The 19,781-nt window shown below is 39.7% G+C and overlaps 1 protein-coding gene across 1 annotated transcript in view; it reads left to right on the top strand.

Moving 5' to 3' along the window:
- Positions 1-19,781, top strand: part of LOC117492154 (protein shisa-8) — a 131,135-nt gene that overhangs the window by 98,614 nt on the left and 12,740 nt on the right. The window contains exon 4 of the mRNA XM_034142269.1: positions 17,694-17,810. Within this exon, the coding sequence (XP_033998160.1) occupies positions 17,694-17,810 (117 nt within the window). The remainder of the gene's footprint in view (positions 1-17,693; positions 17,811-19,781) is intronic.

The following is a 19,781-nucleotide window of genomic DNA, read 5'->3' as shown; positions in this document are numbered from 1 at the left end:
GCGGAACATTTCCGGTACATTTCCGGAAAGTTTCCATGGGAAGTTAAGCTGGGGAATTTTGGAAATATTCGATGCAAAATTAAACAAAAGACATGACATTTCAACAGATTTTTTTTACATTTTTCTTTTTTTTTAAGTGGAACAGGACAAGTTTTAATTATTTTATTGAACAATTATTTGTTTCATTGAAGAACGAAAACAGGAATGTTGAGTTAAATATTACTCATCCCCCCCAACCCCACTCATTACAAAATGAACAAAAATGCACCCCCCATCCAAAAATCCCCACAAAGTCCCGTTCAAAATGTTAAATGAAAAGAGCCCTTCTCTTTTAACATGCACATCTTCCTTCAAGCGATCCTCTGCATTTTTGCTAAACCCTTTCAGTCAACGGGCTCTTCCTGGGCCTCATCAACATCCAACTCTGAGGGTGTTTCTCAATCGCGAGTAAAGCTGCTTCAGAGCCACTATTTCAAACATACTACGTCATCGAGTGCCGCCGAAGTACTGTTCCAATCTCCAGCATACTTAGAAATCTACCGAGCCCGGCGTACTCCGTTTGGAGAAATATCGAGGCTGCACATGAGTAGACTCCGCGGCCTTAAAATCCCCACAATGCTTTGCGCTCGGACCAATTTCCCCAAATCTGTGACGGAAAATGTAAGGCGGGGCCTCTCATATGACGCACACCTGCACACTTGCTAGCCTGTTCCACTCTTTGTTTTTCGAATGCCAGGAAGTATTCTTGCCTCGCTTCTGAAGCAAGATGCTCGGCAGACATGTGCTACCAAGCAAGCGTACTCGAGATTGAGAAACACCCTGACTCTTCCTCTTCAGTGTCACTGTCCAGCCTTGTTGAGGATGGCTCTGTGTCAGGCTCAAAGAGCCTTAGGTTTGCCCGAATGCCAACCAGTGTTTCCACTCTCACATTTGTGAGCCTTTTGCGAACCTTTGTGTGGTCTCAATAGCCATGCAGTAAGCAGTGTGCTATGGCATGGATATTCAAGTGTACTTGAATGGCATCCGTTTGTTTTAGTCAAGATTATGCTAAAATATACTTTCCCCAACTATATTTAAGAGCCAACCTTCAATTTAGAAAATTCCCAGTTTATTCCCATTAATTCCCGTGGAAAGTTTCCATCTTTGAAAATTCCCGGAATTTTGCAACCCTAGTTCTCATTGACCTTGACAATATGCATCATTGTTTAACCCTCATTTACAAGTAACTGCTGCATGCCTAGTTTACAATCATATAAAACATTTCATAAAACATATTTTTGGTTTCTTTGTAATGAAAATTATCAAGTTTTTATTCATCCAACTTTTTAAAGAAATTACCCAAACTTATTCTGTAAAAAAGAAAAACTGAAAATGACAGTAATATAAACACTGATGACACTCATATTTAAGTTTTCGGCGAATCAGTCACATCTCATATTGCTGATAACATCGTATAATGCAGCTTATGAAATATTGTTGTATTGCCCCTGGACAGCTCATAGATCTCATAAAAAGAAAAGGCGCCCAGGGCGACAGAAACATGTAAGAAATTAGATTTAATGCACAATATGTATTAATTAATTTCTCCCTCACTTCTTTTATGGGTACAACAGAAGCTCCTGGCTACAATGTAAATGGGTTTCTGCATGAGAAGAAATAGGGTTTAAATCTGTCGTGCCAGGCCTGACACTGCTTGTGTTTTATACTCCTGTACAAAAAGATGACAGAAGGATTAATAGCGAGGACATGTCTGTATTTGACACACAAATTGAGCAGGATAATCTAATCTGGCAGATTTTTAACCACCATGACAGTTACCTGGTCAGAAAATGCTCACCAGTATCAGTACTCTGAATTTCTGGAACAATACATGAGATCTGAGATATTGTCCAAAAGATACATTCATGTGGGTTTAAGGCAAATGTAAGTGTAAAATACAGGTTGTTTCAATTTAGTGCTGATATAACTCATGTTACCAGATTCTCTTGGTGAGGAAATATAATAGATGTAAGGTCTGATTTATGTTTATTGCTTACAGGATATTCAACCATGTTTTAGATTTCCTTTCTTTCCATTGATATTTAAAATAAGCTTCCTCCTAAGCAATAAACCTGAGTTTAAGTATTCATTTTCAGGCCGTTCTCCCAAAAATGATGTATATTCAACTGCAATGTCAATTACGTTTTTGAGGGGAAACGTTTTTTGTCCCTGCTCATGATTGTTTTTCCCAAATACGTTTGTAATCATAGACGCCGGCGGTCGGTCACAAACATATTTATTTAAAGCGAAACCAAGATATTTTTTCTAAACCTAACCTTGAAGTTTGTTGCTTTAACATAACCAAATAATTTTGATGTTTTTTTGTTTTGATTTGTCTCAACGTCAACCACATTTTTATACTTGAGACCGTTGCCATTTATATTCTCCAGTGTGTGGATGGTAAATTAAAGAGGGCAGACTAAAACACCTTCAGACCACTTTTTTCAAAAGGGTTCACTTTCTACTGACAGGAACCAATAATTATCATATCATACTGTACGTACTTCAATTAAAAGAAAATGGAAAAGCTATAGGGCAAGATATTTCCCTCAGGAGCAGGTGGCAACCAAAATGGAGCTAAAAGCGTTAATGTCGGACTAACATTTATCAGGTTCCCAGAGACATGATATAAATATATAAAAGAAAGAAACAGGCTTTGTACTTAAAGGTCCCCTATTATACTGTTTTTCATCAATATATTATAGGTCTCAGATATATACAGAACATGTCTCTGAAGTGTTTGGCTCCAAACACCAAACAGATCATTGCAGCATTACCCATAATCCCCTCTGTTTCAGCCCTGTTTCAAAAGTGCTGATTCTCTGTCTGTTACTTTAGATGAAAATAAGGAGCCACTCCCCACGCCCCTCTGAGAGATATTTGGTTAAAAATAACACAATGGTGCTCTAGGAGGAGATTCAGGTGATAAGGTGGGGGGGGGCGGGTTACCTTGGTTGCTGATTGGCTAATGGTTACACAAGCCAAAACATCGTTATGACATCATAAAGTGGACAAAATCTGATCAGCTCATTTTCAGACAGGTTTTTCTATAAATGGATCAGGACAAAAAGAGAGAGAATCTTTTTTTCATGAAACTTTCAGAATCTCTTTACACAGAGGGGACACATGTTGATGTAGAAGAGACATGAAGAAGAGGGGACACATGTTGATGTAGAAGAGACATGAAGAAGTGGGTTTTGCATAATAGGTGACCGTTAAGAGAGCAACACACCCTCAGATAACTTGGTGTTAAAGGGTCAACTTTCTACTGACAGGAACCAATAATTATCATATCATACTGTACGTTCTTTAATAAAAATGTTTTTGAAAAGCTATAGGGCAAGATATCTCCCTCAGGAGCAGATGGCAACCACGACGGAGATAAAAGAGTTAATGTCTGTGTTACGGTCCGGCTCATAGGCTGCAACAAAGATGGGAGACCAGACAAGTTAAGTGTAACAAAAAGCGTATTTATTTACGATATAACAAAACCAAAGGACTTCAAAGAAACCTAAGCAAACGTGGAAGTCAGTCATCAGTAATGATTGCATGTATTGGTGCAGAAAGTAACATTTATCAGGTTCCCAGAGACATGATATAAATATATAAAAGAGAGAAACAGGCTTTGTACTTAATGTAAACGGGTGCTGTGTTGCAATAAGATATATGTTGGTATTTATTTGTTAGTGCCTGCTCATGCTGTGCAGCAGTATCTTTTGGTCCGACCCTCCTGAAGCGAGCTTGGTATTGGGTTTCAGAGATTTGTGTAAAGTGAAGCCCCAGGGGCAGCTTGGCCCGGTGATGAAAGGGCATGTTCAACACTCAGATTAGCTCAATAATTCACTAGTTCTCTAAGTACAGAAGGAAAACGTGTACCTGTATGCATCCGCTGCAGTGACACACACACACACACATGCACAGATGTACTTATACAAACACACACAGATTTAACAGATCTACCAGTTATTATTAATTCATCAGTTCTGCAAGTAGAGCGGATAGCAAGACTGAGTATCTCTAGCCTTCACAGAGATTTATAGAGATGTATCTGTATCTACCTTTTAGAGAATTGGTCAAAAGAAGACTGTAACGGAAGAGGAGTTTATTACAGCCTTGAGAAATCCAACTCATTCAGGGATTGCTCATGGATTTTTTTAAGATAATGTAAAGAAATTGGCAAAAATCACTTGGACTCGAATATGTTTTAACACTTTTTCAAGATATTTCATCACTTTTACTGACAGTTTAACCTCTATGGGTTTTTCACATCCGACAGTCACTTAGCTCATGACGACGGTCGCTTGAATTTACTGCACATTTATTCCAAGAAGAAAAGAGGGTGCCTCATAACGCGGCCTGCATTCGTCAAAAGAAAACAATAGCATTGAAACAATTTGCATTAACACGTTACTATCTTTTGACTGACCTTATTTCAACACATCACCATTACATCGTACATTCCCTTTTCACAATATTCATTTTTAATAAATATATTTATACTTTATATTATTAGCATTATGGAATTCAATGGGCGAACCATTAGCGTTAGCTGTTAGCTCCCCATAACTAGCTCTCTTCCTGCTGATTTTCACAGAGCATTGTCTTTCACAATGTCCCCTTTTTAGGGAAAATAATAGGGTAAGTTTACCCCGATGTGTCGTATTTAAGCGTGTTCTAAAAACTATTACTGTTACATTTTCAGAAATACGGCTACTTGTGCAGTAAGATAGCAAGCTACCGTCGCTAACGAGCTAACAGTAGCATTCCACTGCATGCTAGCTACAAGCAAAACTGATGGTGGAAAGTTTTGCTCTCTCCTAGGTCAGAAAAAACTATTGACAGTTTAACCTCTATGGGTTTTTCACATCCGACAGTCACTTAGCTCATGACGACGGTCGCTTGAATTTACTGCACATTTATTCCAAGAAGAAAAGAGGGTGCCTCATAACGCGGCCTGCATTCGTCAAAAGAAAACAATAGCATTGAAACAATTTGCATTAACACGTTACTATCTTTTGACTGACCTTATTTCAACACATCACCATTACATCGTACATTCCCTTTTCACAATATTAATTTTTAATAAATATATTTATACTTTATATTATTAGCATTATGGAATTCAATGGGCGAACCATTAGCGTTAGCTGTTAGCTCCCCATAACTAGCTCTCTTCCTGCTGATTTTCACAGAGCATTGTCTTCACAATGTCCCCTTTTTAGGGAAAATAATAGGGTAAGTTTACCCCGATGTGTCGTATTTAAGCGTGTTCTAAAAACTATTACTGTTACATTTTCAGAAATACGGCTACTTGTGCAGTAAGATGGCAAGCTACCGTCGCTAACGAGCTAACAGTAGCATTCCACTGCATGCTAGCTACAAGCAAAACTGATGGTGGAAAGTTTTGCTCTCTCCTAGGTCAGAAAAAACTATTGACAGTTTAACCTCTATGGGTTTTTCACATCCGACAGTCACTTAGCTCATGACGACGGTCGCTTGAATTTACTGCACATTTATTCCAAGAAGAAAAGAGGGTGCCTCATAACGCGGCCTGCATTCGTCAAAAGAAAACAATAGCATTGAAACAATTTGCATTAACACGTTACTATCTTCTGACTGACCTTATTTCAACACATCATAAATTACATCGTAAATTCCCTTTTCACAATATTCATTTTTAATAAATATATGTATACTTTATATTATTAGCATTATGGAATTTAATGGGCGAACCATTAGCGTTAGCTGTTAGCTCCCCATAACTAGCTCTCTTCCTGCTGATTTTAACACAGCATTGTCTTTCACAATGTCCCCTTTTTAGGGAAAATAATAGGGTAAGTTTACCCCGATGTGTCGTATTTAAGCGTGTTCTAAAAACAGTATTCAGAAATACGGCTACTTGTGCGGTAAGATGGCAAAGCTACCGTCGCTAACGAGCTAACAGTAGCATTCCACTGCATGCTAGCTACAAGCAAAACTGATGGTGGAAAGTTTTGCTCTCTCCTAGGTCAGAAAAAACTATTGCAAGTAGGACAATTATGGATTTGTAGTTAAAAACGCAACACAGACTCAAATGAACTTATTCTGAATGCAGCTGTTATAAATAACCATCTTGAAACCAGGTCATACCGAGAGTTAATTTGTCACAAAAGAGTGTCAAATGTTGCTGATTGTCCTCTTCTTGTTATCAATTAGGCAACAGATACAAATGAACCTCACTTGACTTCCATCGTGCGGCAAACTTATCTCGAATCTGAAGCAATTGATGTGAAATGTTTTCATGAAACATTCAGTCAGGCAAATCAGCTTATGAGACCCCAATTGAGTCCCGTTGCATAACGAGAGTTTCTTCACCTCTAAATTCCTGCAGCTGTTAGAGGGAGCTGGAGATGATTATGCAACACACACACACAAATTGCACGTGTACCAATGCAGACACACACACACAGTCAATTTGTAGCACACAGAAGGCTATGGGATTGCTCACAATCACACAGAAAGAAGAAACCAAAGCACACACACACACACACACACACACACACAGAACATCAGCCAGCGTTTGTGTGAGTTTTGGAGGATTTTGCAGTACAATTACCTCTTTTGAATAATTGAATCCTCAGAAGTTAAGTAGCGCTGGCCAGGGGTCTGCTTTGTTGTTCCTTGAAGAACAATTAGAGAGAGAGAGAGAGAGGGGGAGAGTCAGAGGGGGGGGGTGGGGGGAGGATGAGTCATGGTGTCTTTGAGGGGGGCCAGCGGGACTTCAGACGCCTGTCAGAGTTAAAAAAGCTCTTTGTAGATAATGAAAAAATAAATAATGGAATAAAGAGATTCACTCATACTGTTTGCTCCACTGTTACATAACACGCACATGCATGCAGAGGAGCACTAGTTATCACACACACACACACACACACACACACACACACACACACACACACACACACACACACACACACACCCACACACACACACACAAACACACAGTATGACTACATAGGAAATATATGTGTGAGTAAAGAAACTACATTTTCTCCTGTATTAATTCGTAGGATGCTTATTGTTTTTTAATTATGCCTGACAGGTTAAGCAGCCAGACTGGATGTATGAAATAAGGATTAACAACAAAGTATTTTTAATTAAGAACCAGGGAAGAGTTAAAGGATCAAAGCAAGTCAAAAGGAGGGGGTAAAGGATGCAGAACCTAGAAATAAACTACCATGAAAAGCTCATTACAATTAAATATCAGCAGCTTCAGTGTCAAGTGTGTCCAATAAAGTCAAAGGAACGATGAATGATTTGCTAGTTTCTTTATTCAGTTGCTATATTCACCCTAAACAGGTAAAAGTTTGATGAGCTACCTTGAAAAAGAAGCACCCCATCATTCCAGTCTAAAGTAGGTTAATAATTCATATGTACTTAGGCATAACAACTTATTTTAATCTCTTACATAATAATAAATCGAGGCTAATAACGGTGTTCATTGTGCTGAAAAGAGACACTCGAGATCTCAGGGGGATTTTGTTATTGTGTCTGCGGCGCTTAAAAACAGCTGCTTTACATTTGGGATGAAGGATGAAAAGCACGAGGGACATTATCAGCTCTTTTTGTCATTTTTCACTTTTTATCTTCCTCCCATCTGTTCATATCTCACCTGCTCTCCCCTTCATCAACTCTCAGTCCTCTACCATCTTTCATTTCAGTTTTTTTGACATATCATTCACATCGGTTACAAGGACTAGACAGTAATCTACTTTGTGACCTACTTTTCCATGGACATTAATACTTTTGCTTTAAGTTGCACTCACATGTAAAATGGGATAAAAGTAGTTATACCTGCATTATATAACTGCATTTTCCCTAAGCTAAGCGGATCATTTAGCATATGTCTATAGAGAGGCGAAGTCCCTCCCTTCTACTTCCGACCCATGGGACCTTATTTCGGAAAAATGATGTATTGAAGTCAATGGGGAGAGAAAGATTATCTTTCGATCCCGTTTGAATTGTGCCACGAATTACACATATGATGTTTGTCAATCTTAAATAATAATTTCCATGTCAAAAAAGTCACAGTTTGTCGTAAAACTGTTGAAATATAAGACTATGAAAAATACGCAACTAGAAAGACTACAAATCCCAGAATCCCGGTCCCGCATGCTGGCTCTTACGAACCGACTAACTCCCCTTGTGTGTATGTGCAGCTCTCAACATGCCCAGACTTGTAGTGATTTTCACCTCGTTTAATACTTTTCGCCTCATTCTGAAAGAAAGAAGTGAAATGTGCCAACGTGACGGCCGTCTTGGTGTGTGGTGCGAGACGGGAGATGTAGTTCATTGAGCGGTTCACACCAAAAAAAGTGTTACTTCACAGTTTTACGACACATTTTTATATTTTTGACTTGCAAAATTATCTTATAATCTTTCTCTCGCCAATAGCCGCGTTCTCTTTACTTTTCACCGTACTTTTCGCGTTTAGTTCCGTTAGTACCCCTTATGTCGCGTTCACACCAAAAAGAGCACTTAATCTCGGGAACTTTTACCCCCATTTTTAGTGCCTGCTGAGAGATGGTACTTTCCTGGGGGAAAACAGTGCCCCAGTTCTGATTGGCTGGGCGAATTGCAAACCACGCCTCGTACAACTCTGAAATGTTTTGTAGAGCCGCCATTGTATTATCCTTGCATTAGCATTATTAGCATTAGCATTCGCCCAGCGCACAAACGCAGAGAGACTAACTTATGGCAACACAAAATAAAACATGGGAGCGGTGGAGATGAGGAGGTGTCGACGTTCTGGCGATTTACTCGGAAGGCTTCAGTAGAAGCTGCTGGGAGTCCCAGCAGCTATTTTTTCCCCCGGAACCCTCTCTATTGGTTTTGTCTCTTCGCTGTTATTATCCTAGCTCTTTCATCTGAAATGATCACACGGTACAACACGTGGCCAACACCAAACGACACACAAAAGCATTTAGTGGTAAACGTAGTAAAACATTTGGCAGCTAAAGAGCAAGATATTTCCCTGGTAGCAACCTCAAAGCAGATCTAGAGTACAAATCTATCTATCATTGCCAATACAAATAAGACTCCAAATAAATGCTATCGTTGCTGAATGTCAGCTGGAAGTCTAAAAAGAAAACATTTTGTTAACATGTTCTTATATCAACTTTATAATCCCACTATATATGTGTGTAGTGTTTAAATTGTTGTTGTGCTCATTCAAGCAAAGCAGGTTCAAGTACTTAATATAAATTAATAATATAAATATCTTACTGATACGCTTTTCTGAAGGGCCTAGTTAATGAATAATATGCTCCTTACATCGTCACACTATGGGTCATCAGGGGTTTTTCTAGAAAAATATAGTATGAGGGCGCTAACGTCACTTCCTGCCAAAATGATGCATTAGTGCGAAGCGGAAAATAATAGTTTCTTCTTGTCTGAGTCATATATTGCACCTCAACAACAAATACATCCCGAGTCACGTTTTCTTTACCTCCTCCACAGAAAAAAGGACAGTAAAAGAAACTAATTCAGAAATCACAGTTTCAGTGTAAGCCTGCTGCCTGCCACTCGACTACCAGCAGACCGGCCTATTTATTCAGAGCTCCGTAAAAGCAAAGCTGTCTCTGCCGTCTGACGGTCTATTCGACACCATTTTCATATTTTGGGAGTAATTATAAAATTTTGACCAACAGAAATATTGTTTTCTGGCATCACTTTAAATTGTTGCGGGGAAAATCAGGCATTTTGGTATGAATGCGCACGCCAAAAGTAAGAGGGTGCACGGTGCCCCTTGGTCTTTGTAACAATGCGACTGTAAGCGTCTTATTAAATAGTTTCTATAGTGTATTAAATCAGTGTGTCATTATAAGACTTCACTATCTCTCAATACACCTTCAGAATATTAGCTAAGCCGTAAATTATTTTCTTATCTCCTCCCTCCATTCATTTACTACCTTCCTGGGGGGGGGGGGGAGTTTTAAAAGTGAAAAGGCGCCGTCCGTCCTGCATGTTTATTACCAGCGTGGCGCTCCACTGCGTTACGTAAAGTGCTGAGCAGACAGACAGTCAAAGTTCAATGCTTCCAATGTGTGGGCTGAAGGCAGAAAATAATGGTGTTTTCTCGGGATAAGCCCTCGTTTACCCTGCAAATAGAGAGTGTGTGAGAGAAGGAGAAGGGACGGGGGGGGGAGGGGGGGGATGACAGAGAGACTTTCTCATTGGAATCAGTGTACTGAAATGACTCCATTTACTCCATTTAACACACACAGGCGACAGCGAGGACAGCAGGGGAGAAGCAAGGAGAGTGTGGGCTAGCAACAACGCTTTCTAGTCATTTCATCACTCGCTTTTTGTAGGAGTTGTCATTGCGAAGTTAAATATTAAAGCATTTGTGCAACTAAAGACAACCGACAAGCATCTTTTATTACATCACTGCGTGTTAAATGTAGTCATCCGGGAAATAAACGCTTACTTTTTATGCTAATTTGCATGTTTATGTGCTAGGTAGAGGATTGAAGAAATGAAAGGTGGATGAGTGCGCTCCACACGTTGCTTTCATTGCTTCGACACAACAGATGGTGTGCCTCACACTCACTGAGGGAAAATAAAAGATAAGACGGGGTACAGGAAGACGAAGGTGAGTGAGAAAAGAAGGATGGAGCAAGGCAGAGAAGAAGAGGCATATGACAAGAAAAGTAACAGAGAAAAACTGTGATAAAAGAGATAGAGAGATAAATATAAAAAATGGGAAGAAGGAAGGCAACGCTCAGCTAAGCAGCATCTGCTCGTCCTCTTTGGATGTTGTTGGTGTGATTTAGAAGGACTGCAGCACGATATACTCTGCAACACCTTCAAGTAATGTGTGCGTGTGTTTATTTTCAGGCACACTGAGAGGTATACTAATGAAGAAGGCCCATATGTTACACACATGCCACCCTCTGAAAGCCCTAACATGCAATGGGTATAGTTACCTAACATGTTCCAGGTTAAGGTTATATCTACCTCTTTCAGCAGCAGCAGCACACTTAGTTTAATTATGATCATTCCATTAGCTTGATAAAATCACACGCTGACTAAAGGGGCTGTAAGGCTGGCGGAGAAATTGAAATACATCTGGCGCAGCTCCTCAATATTTGAGAAGGAAATCTTTATTTGCTGTTGTTTCATGCAGCCCATAGCCTAAAACAACAGACATATTTTCCCTTAAATAATATGGAACGATAGTGGAGTTATTTGAAAGGTGCAATCAATTGCAGTCAATCGTGTTATTTCAAGTATTAGTTTGGTATTTTGACATGGGTTAGTAGATGAGAAGACAACAAACGTTACTGCACATAATTAACTAAATCTTAAAGCTAATCTTAATTGAGTATAAAAACTGTTCTGTCTGTTGGAACAACAAATACTTCAGCACATTACTCTCTTTATAAATTATATATGTCATTTTTTACACTTGTTGATTTTGTTACCTTTAAACAGAGCCAGCTATGCTAAGCTAATCAGGAATATGCCGATAGTATTTGGAGTATCTAAATCAATCCAAATCCCAATTTTTTTTTATTTTATTGATTAATGCTTTAAAGGTGGGGTAGGTAAGTTTGAGAAACCAGCTCGAGTGCGCTAGAATCTGAAAATACACAACAGAGCCCCTCCTCCAACACACACGATCGCGCACATGACCAATGAGGACACGAGATAAGTTTGTGCCCAGATGGAAGGCTGACAGGCAGGTAGGCCATCCAGTTATTTTAGCCGGGCTGGCTAAAATGATTGGTCGTGCTTTTTACAGTACTACGGCTTCCACAGATGGATTTTTTGTCAAAGCACTTCAGATATTCATTGCTATCGGGATGTTAAGAGCATTCCATGGAATATAACAAAAAGTGTATCTCGAGCCGGTTTCTCAAACTTACCTACCCCACCTTTAATTAGTTGAAAAAGTTGAAACAATTAGACACTCAGGGGAGTAGCTTGTTTATTAAACCAGAATAGCTGGTCCACCTTCATTCCTGTAGCTAAGCTAACTAGCGGCTACCTGTAGCTTCTTCATAATTAGCGTACAGTCATGAAAGTGGCAGAAACAGTGAATGAGCTCAAATGTAATAGCTAAATTATTCAGATGTGCAACAGTTAAAGTTGTCCTATACTGGTTGCATGCGATGAGTAAGGACACATGTATGATTTGTAGCTTCCGCTCTAATAATGTAATGTGCACATTGGTCCAGTCACCCAAACAGCTGGTGCAGTACTTCAGCAACATGTCCTCTCTGTAGGGAGGCATGGTATATTTACTGAGGCCCATCATGGGAAATGAATATTATTAGGTATCAGTATTTCCTATGAGATTTTGAGAGACCATGGTGAGTAGACATTGGACCCCCCGGGGGGCTCTGAGGTAATGATCCCCTGGGAGAACATTTGATACATTAGTGCACTTTGAGAGCACAATTAAGACGTTAGGGACTTTGTGCTCTATTAAACAATTTCTAGTTAACAATGTGTTGCTTTAAAACCTACAAACACGTTGTTAGTATAAATCTAAAAATGTTTTATCTGCAGACTAAGCAGCGGGTCGCTTCAGGTTCTGCTTCAGTATTAAGTATGTATTAAATTAATTACATTTTATGTGATTGTAGTTATTACATGTACAGCACTTTGGCCCGACCAAAAATCGCTTTTAAATGTGCTTTATAAATAAACCTTGATTTGATTTGATTTGATTTAAATTGTCTCCTTTGACTGATTATGTCAAATCATTTAATTTGAATTATTCTGAAAAATGCTTAAATATGCAAAGCTAAGTAAGGGATGAATGTTGCTCATAGCCCAGAAGTGTTTTGATGTACTTCACTTTACTTCACTACCTTTTTACCGTTTTAGGATTAGACAACAGTGATATCATGTGTTTCCATTTCAGCCTTTATTCCTCTTTTCACATGAACACCAGGTTATGATCTGCTTCTTTTTTTAAATGCAACATAATTAGTCTTATCCGTATCGGCTGTGAGCAGCAGGTAACGTTATCGGTTGAAGAAAATCCAAATGATATCTCCTTAATTAAAAGACATTGTTGTATAAGTTGACTTCTCCTTCCTGGCCTCCTCTGACCTCCTCTTGTTTTCTTCCTCTCCTCTCCTTCCTTCACACACTTACATGAAATGATGTGACATATACGCCACTTGGCTGTTCATCCAGTGTGCCCTACAGTTCCATAAGTGCACTCATCTTAGCCTGCGTGGCTAACAGGACTCAAACTCCCTGCTAGTTGTGTGTACAATGCATTGAACAAAGCAGGAGTCTCCATCTCCATCTCCTTCTCCCTCCATCTATTTCCCTCTCCTCTTTCCAACCATGTGTGTGTGTGTGTGTGTGTGTGTGTGTGTGTGTGTGTGTGTGTGTGTGTGTGTGTGTGTGTGTGTGTGTGTGTGTGTGTGTGTGTGGTGTGTGTGTGTGTGTGTGTGTGTGTGTGTGTGTGTGTGTGTGTGTGTGTGTGTGTGTGTGTGTGTGTGTGTGTGTGTGTGTGTGTGTGTGTGTGTGTGTGTGTGTGTGTGTGTGACAGTAGTCATGTCAGAGTAAGGCTGGCTGAAGCCCTTGCAGCAGTCTGCCTCTTTGATGTTGAGCCCTGCTGAATTAGGCCATCACCCAGCGGTGCTCTGCTGCCTGCCTGCACACACACAGCCTCACACACACACTTGCAAACAAAAACAAATGCATGCTGGTAGGATGCAGCATGCACGTGCAAAACAAAGCATACATGCTGCAAATCACACAGAAGTAGTGAGCGCACACATGCAGGTCTCAAAACGCCGCACTAAAACACTCCCCCCCTCACACAGTCTCCCTCTCACGCTCATTGAGAGTCACATTCATCTACCCTAAGTCCTCATTTCCTTCTCGACTTCTCTTTAATAAACATAAATTTGAATTCTTATGAGTGTTTCTCCTCCGAGGCCTCCATACTATAGTACATCAAAGAATGCGCACACACTCATGAACACTCATACACACCAGCGCGGAGAAAATGTAGGACATTCAGAGAGAATTTATTCACGAATACAGAATACAGGGAAAAATGTATTCCCTTTCAATCTGCTCCCTCCGCCGCGCTCACAATGTGGTCGTACGAATAGCGGCAAAGCGACTAAGGCAGGAAGCCTCCTGAATTACGCATAAAAACAGGCTGGTGCCCTAACATCTCATAAAATGAACATTAAAATGGAAATATATACTCTGTTCACAGAGAGAAATGCAATTCAGCTGCAAAAAGATGAGACTTTTGTATCCTGTGTTAAGCTCCCAAATCATATGCAGAAAAAATATTTTAACTGTTCTGTATCTTTACCACTTAGTGTAGTTTTTAGGCAGTGGCACGGTGCTGTTTTCATTTAAATAGCTCTAAAAAAAAAACACTGTATGCTTCCTGCTCTGCACCAAACAGCATCAAAACATAGTGAGCAACTAGCTGCAGAACATAATGGAGCATTCAGACGCTTAAACTTTCTTGTAAGCTGGTGGAGACCAAAAATAAGATTTATATTTGGATTTTTATTCATCAGGCGGATAGAAACACAACTTTATATGAATCCTAATATATCTCTGTGTGTCTACTAAAAGGGGCTCTATTATATTTGCTGTTTTCCCTTTCCTGCAGGGTTTTCTATAGGTTTTAGTGCATGTAAATGGTATGCAAAGGCTAAAATCCCTCCTGAAGGAGTTTCTCTCCCATATTAACTTCATATATACTGATTTTGTGTTACCAAGTAGTCAGAAAATCGATGAATGCTGCATTTTTTGTTACCTAAACCATAACATTAACGCTAAAGAGATTATCGTTCCCTAATTTTAATTACGAATACTGTAGGAGTTTAACCAATTCATTAAAAACACTCCTACAGTGACAGTTATGTAAAAATGGCATTTCTATGTGTGATTTTTGGAAGTAAGAAACATTTTTCGTATCAGAAAAATCTGTGAAATTCTTTTTCAGAGCTAATGGGCACACCAGGTTCACTCTGAACTCGTCTACTCTCCTGCATCATTAATGCAGAAATGCCCTTTTCAATTGTCATGTTCACAAAACTTTTTGCAGAAGTTATTGGCCCTGGATAAAAATACATGAAATGGGAAATAGTTTGAGACATTCAGCAGTTTCTATCTTGTTTCAATACTAACAGATAACGTGCACCTTTTGTTGCACATTGCTGATCCCATACCGTGTCTCAATGACTGAAATGTGGGATGTGGCAGTCGCTCAGTCTGTAGGGACTTGGCTTGGGAACTGAAGGGTCATCTGTTCAAATCCAGATTAGACCAAACATACGGAGCGTGGACTGGTAGCTGGAGAGGTGCCAGTTCAACTTCAAATGTCCTTTAGCAAGGCACCGAATACAACAACTGCTCGGACAACCTGGTCAATTATAAATGAATATAATATAATCCTTTATTGTCATTATACAGGTACAATGAGATGAGTACAGCTACTCCTTTTTTTAAGCTGCCATCAAAAATACAAACACCAACAAGAGACGTACAACATTCAGGAGGAGACAACGTACAAACATTCATACTTAAAGTTAAAAGTGCATGAATATATCGGTTTAAGTCAAATAAATATGTTTGAATGTGTGAAAATGCACGTGTTTGTGCATATCTGTATTTGAACTATTTGGTATAGGTCCTATGCATGTACGATAACAGATTGTAAAACTGAATTTCCCCGTGGGGATTAATAAATGGTCATATTATTTAGCACTATATTGTTAAAACACGCTTGTCTCTGTCTCTCTCTCTGGTGGCCAGGAACAGCCCTGTGGTCAAACTGGAGACCGGCCAAGGACCTTTCCATCAATTACTTGATTTTTTTTTGCCCTATCTATCTCTCCCTTCACTGTCTTTCTGCTCTTTTCTCCATCTCTCTTTCTCTGCCTTGCTCTCTCTGTTCGTCTCATTATTTCCACTGTTGTTGGCTGGCTAGAAGAACTCTTGAGAGCATTAATATAGGTCACCTAAAGAGTAAAAGCCCTTCTTCTAAATGTTGATATTTATCCCTCAAAAGAAGATAACAAACTGTTCTTTCATGTGTTTATTTACTTCAGGGTGACGCACCTTTACATTTCTATTTTTAAAGTGTTGGTGGATGAGAAAGTGAAGATAGCAGGTGGTACTGGCGGTTCACATTAGACAATAACAAGCCACATTTCACACACTCGTGGCAACACAAACGTAAAATGACACACACACACAGTCCCTGCCCTCCACGGCAGGGACTGTCATCGCTGCATATCAATTACACGGAGAAGTGAAGATCTATTTCGAATTCAATCAGTCAGCGCTGGTGTCACGTCGCTCGCTCTGCGTTTCCCCCGCCGCCTCGTTCCCACCGCTCAGCCATCATGGGGCTGGTGGACGCGGGGGTTGTGTGTGTGGGTGTGTGTGTGGTGTGTGGTTGTGTGTGTGTGGTGTGTGTGTGTGTGTGTGTGTGTGTGTGTGTGTGTGTGTGTGTGTGTGTGTGTGTGTGTGTGTGTGTGTGTGTGTGTGTGTGTGTGTGTGTGTGTGTGTGTGTGTGTGTGTGTGTGTGTGTGTGTGTGTGTGTGTGTGTGTGCGTGTGCGTGTGGCTGCATTCCAAATGACATACTTTTTAATTTGAATTTTTAGCAAGTACATTACATTATTATTACATCTCATTTCATTTAGCAGATGCTTTTATCCAAAGCGACTTACATTAAGTGCAATCTACCATGAAGATACAGGCTTAAAATAGTAGGGATCCTGTAAGTCCATTAGCTTCCAATAAGCCACACCGATCTTAGTGCTACTTCAATGGGTCAAACCTTTTTTTAAGAGGCCCTATTATTAATGTTGGGGTGATCGCTTTCCTGTAGTGTTGTTTAGGTTTTGGTGCATGTATCTTCTAAGGCTAAAATCCCAAAGCTCCCTCCATACACATGGGATCACATGATCTATAGCAAAATTGCTAGAATGCAGGTTATTAACAGATGATCAAATCCTGAGCCATAGTGCATCAAAGCATCCAAATATTAGCGGTTTCTCTACCATTATAAGACTCAGCCATTACACAGACATTGCTTACTTTTGTTCACAGTGCTCAAAAGTCTATTTTATTTATCGTTTTTGTTTGATTGTTTTATTTTTATTTTACCGTAGGCTGAATTGTCTTTCATTGATCTTTAGGAAGGTGCATTCTCATCATTTTAGGGTCATAAAATGGTCTTAAATTGACATTGATATCATCCATTTATGTACTGTACTGTATACGTCCCATATGTCGACTTTCCGTGTGTGTGAATTCTAGCGGTTGGCATTTAAAATGTCTCTGTCCTGGGAAACTTGCACATCTGAAGGCTTTATGAATATATTTATTAATTTAAGCAGAAACATTATGTAACGAGGTATGCGCAAATGGTTCTGCAGCCTCAGCTTATCATTGCACCCATTCTGCAGAAAGAGAATCTTATGTCTCTCTAGATACATTTAGTTTTAAGGACTCCGTAAAGCCTTCAGACTTTAAATTGTGAAACATTGTTTCCCCTTCTTGACAATTTTCTCAGTCTCTCACATTTACTCTGGCTGAGATTTACGGAAATCTACATTTTATGTGAACAACAATTAAAATGTATAATGTTCTGTCTCTTTCTCAGATCATAACCACTTGAACAACGCAGCCTTGTCTCCCCTGGGTCCCGCCATGGCCTTGTCTCACCCTCACAACAACCTGGGCATCGGCTTCAACAAGTACACCTCGCTCAAGGCCGTGGGTGAGTAGGATTACACACACACACACACACACACACACACACACACACACACACATACCAGGTATACATCACTTCAGGAGACATTACATTGACTTACATGCATTTCCTGGAGACTTATCCTAACCTTAACCATAACCAACACATGCCTAACCCTAACCCTTACCCTTAACCTTACCCTAACCCTAACCAAGTCTTCACCCTAAAATTAATGATTACCCTTATGGGGACCTCCATTATGTCCCCATAGGGGAGGCGAGTCCCCACACGTGACTGTGTAAACAGATTTACTGTAGGTCCCCACAAGTATAGTAATGCTAGGACACACACACACACACACACACACACACACACACACACACACACACACACACACACACACACACTCAAACTGACTACACACAACCACATGTACACAGTTGAATAGTTATAGGTGTTTTGACCTATTGTGAAGATAACACGTTGAATACAGAGCACAGGTTTAATGTACGGATGTAAGTCGGCCCAAATACTGTACATCATAAACAAACCTGAGTCAGGAGTAGTACACATGTGTCCCCATACTAATGTACACACTGAGTGAGAAAGTGGTGAAGGGAGAGCTTCACCAATTAGGATAATGATCTTTTTTCTGACTCTCATCAACCATGTTGACTCATTAATCCCGTTTGAGTGCTGATTTAAGACTTCCTCAATATTATATTAGAGCCATGAGACAGCCATGGTGTAAATATTGTGATTGTTGCTACATTCATGCAGGGTGAGAATAATCAGGAAAATTAGTTCTCGAGCGAGAAAATAAACATGAATAACGCTTCAACACACACTCAGGAAATCGGGGAGATTTATGTTGCACGACTTGTCAAGTAGATTCAATATTATGCAGACACATGTTGGAAGACGTGGTTATGGACACAGGATCATTCTGTGAGGGATAATATCTGATTTTACATCAAATGACTTGCCTTTTCCCAATACATCATGATGTTTATAGCCTATTTTTATATCCTTATCAACATATTAAAGGTGGGGTAGGTAAGTTTGAGAAACCGGCTCGAGATCGCTAGAATTTGAAAATACACAACCGGAGAAAATCTGCCACTTCCTTATAGAGCCCCTCCTCCAACACACACGAACGCGCACATGACCAATGAGGGCACGAGATAAGTTTAGGCCATCCAATCATTTTAGCCGGCCCGGCTAAAATGATTGGTCGTACTTTTTACAGTACTACGGCTTCCACAGATGACATTTTTTTATGGATTTTTTTTCAAAGCACTTCAGATATTCATTGCTATCGGGATGTTAAGAGCATTCCATGGAATATAACAAAAAGTGTATCTCGAGCCGGTTTCTCAAACTTACCTACCCCACCTTTAATAATGCTGTTAATACAAATTTGAAAATAAATAAATGTGCTTTCAGTTCATTCTCTTAGTATGTGTAAATAAATCACCATGTGGACAAAATTGTGTATATACTTTTATATTTGAAGTGCACACACAAGATGACTACATTTCTGAACCATTCCCTGGTAAGATCTTCAGGGGAGGGCGCAAAGAAACATCTGTTTGCTTTGTGCACTCTCTTGTTGACTGCATCCCGTCAGTTTCCTTCTGACTGTTAATTACCAAAATTGAGGATAATGGAATCGGGGCCAAACATTTATTTTGAAACTACAAGCAAGTGCCCCAAAAAACCGGATTCTATATGTCTGTCTGTCTGTCTGTCGGTCGATTTTCTTTGCTGTATTTGAGTACCTTGAACACTTACACAAAACAATCATTGATCAATAGGTGAGGCTTGACCAATCAGATCGACTCAATGTTTTCATTATCTGGTATTTACTGGACTTTGAACAGAAGAAAAGTCAGCTGAAGGCCGACAAATTTCAATCTCTTCGGTCATAATGTACTGTGAAAAGAATTGTCCGTAGGCGTAAATGGAAGTGTGTTAAAAATAGGCAGAATAGAT

The sequence above is a fragment of the Trematomus bernacchii genome, unplaced genomic scaffold (assembly GCF_902827165.1).
Source record: "Trematomus bernacchii unplaced genomic scaffold, fTreBer1.1, whole genome shotgun sequence".
Lineage (NCBI taxonomy): Eukaryota > Metazoa > Chordata > Actinopteri > Perciformes > Nototheniidae > Trematomus > Trematomus bernacchii.
The sequence above is the reverse complement of the archived record's forward strand: the minus strand, read 5'-3'. Positions and strand labels throughout refer to the sequence as shown.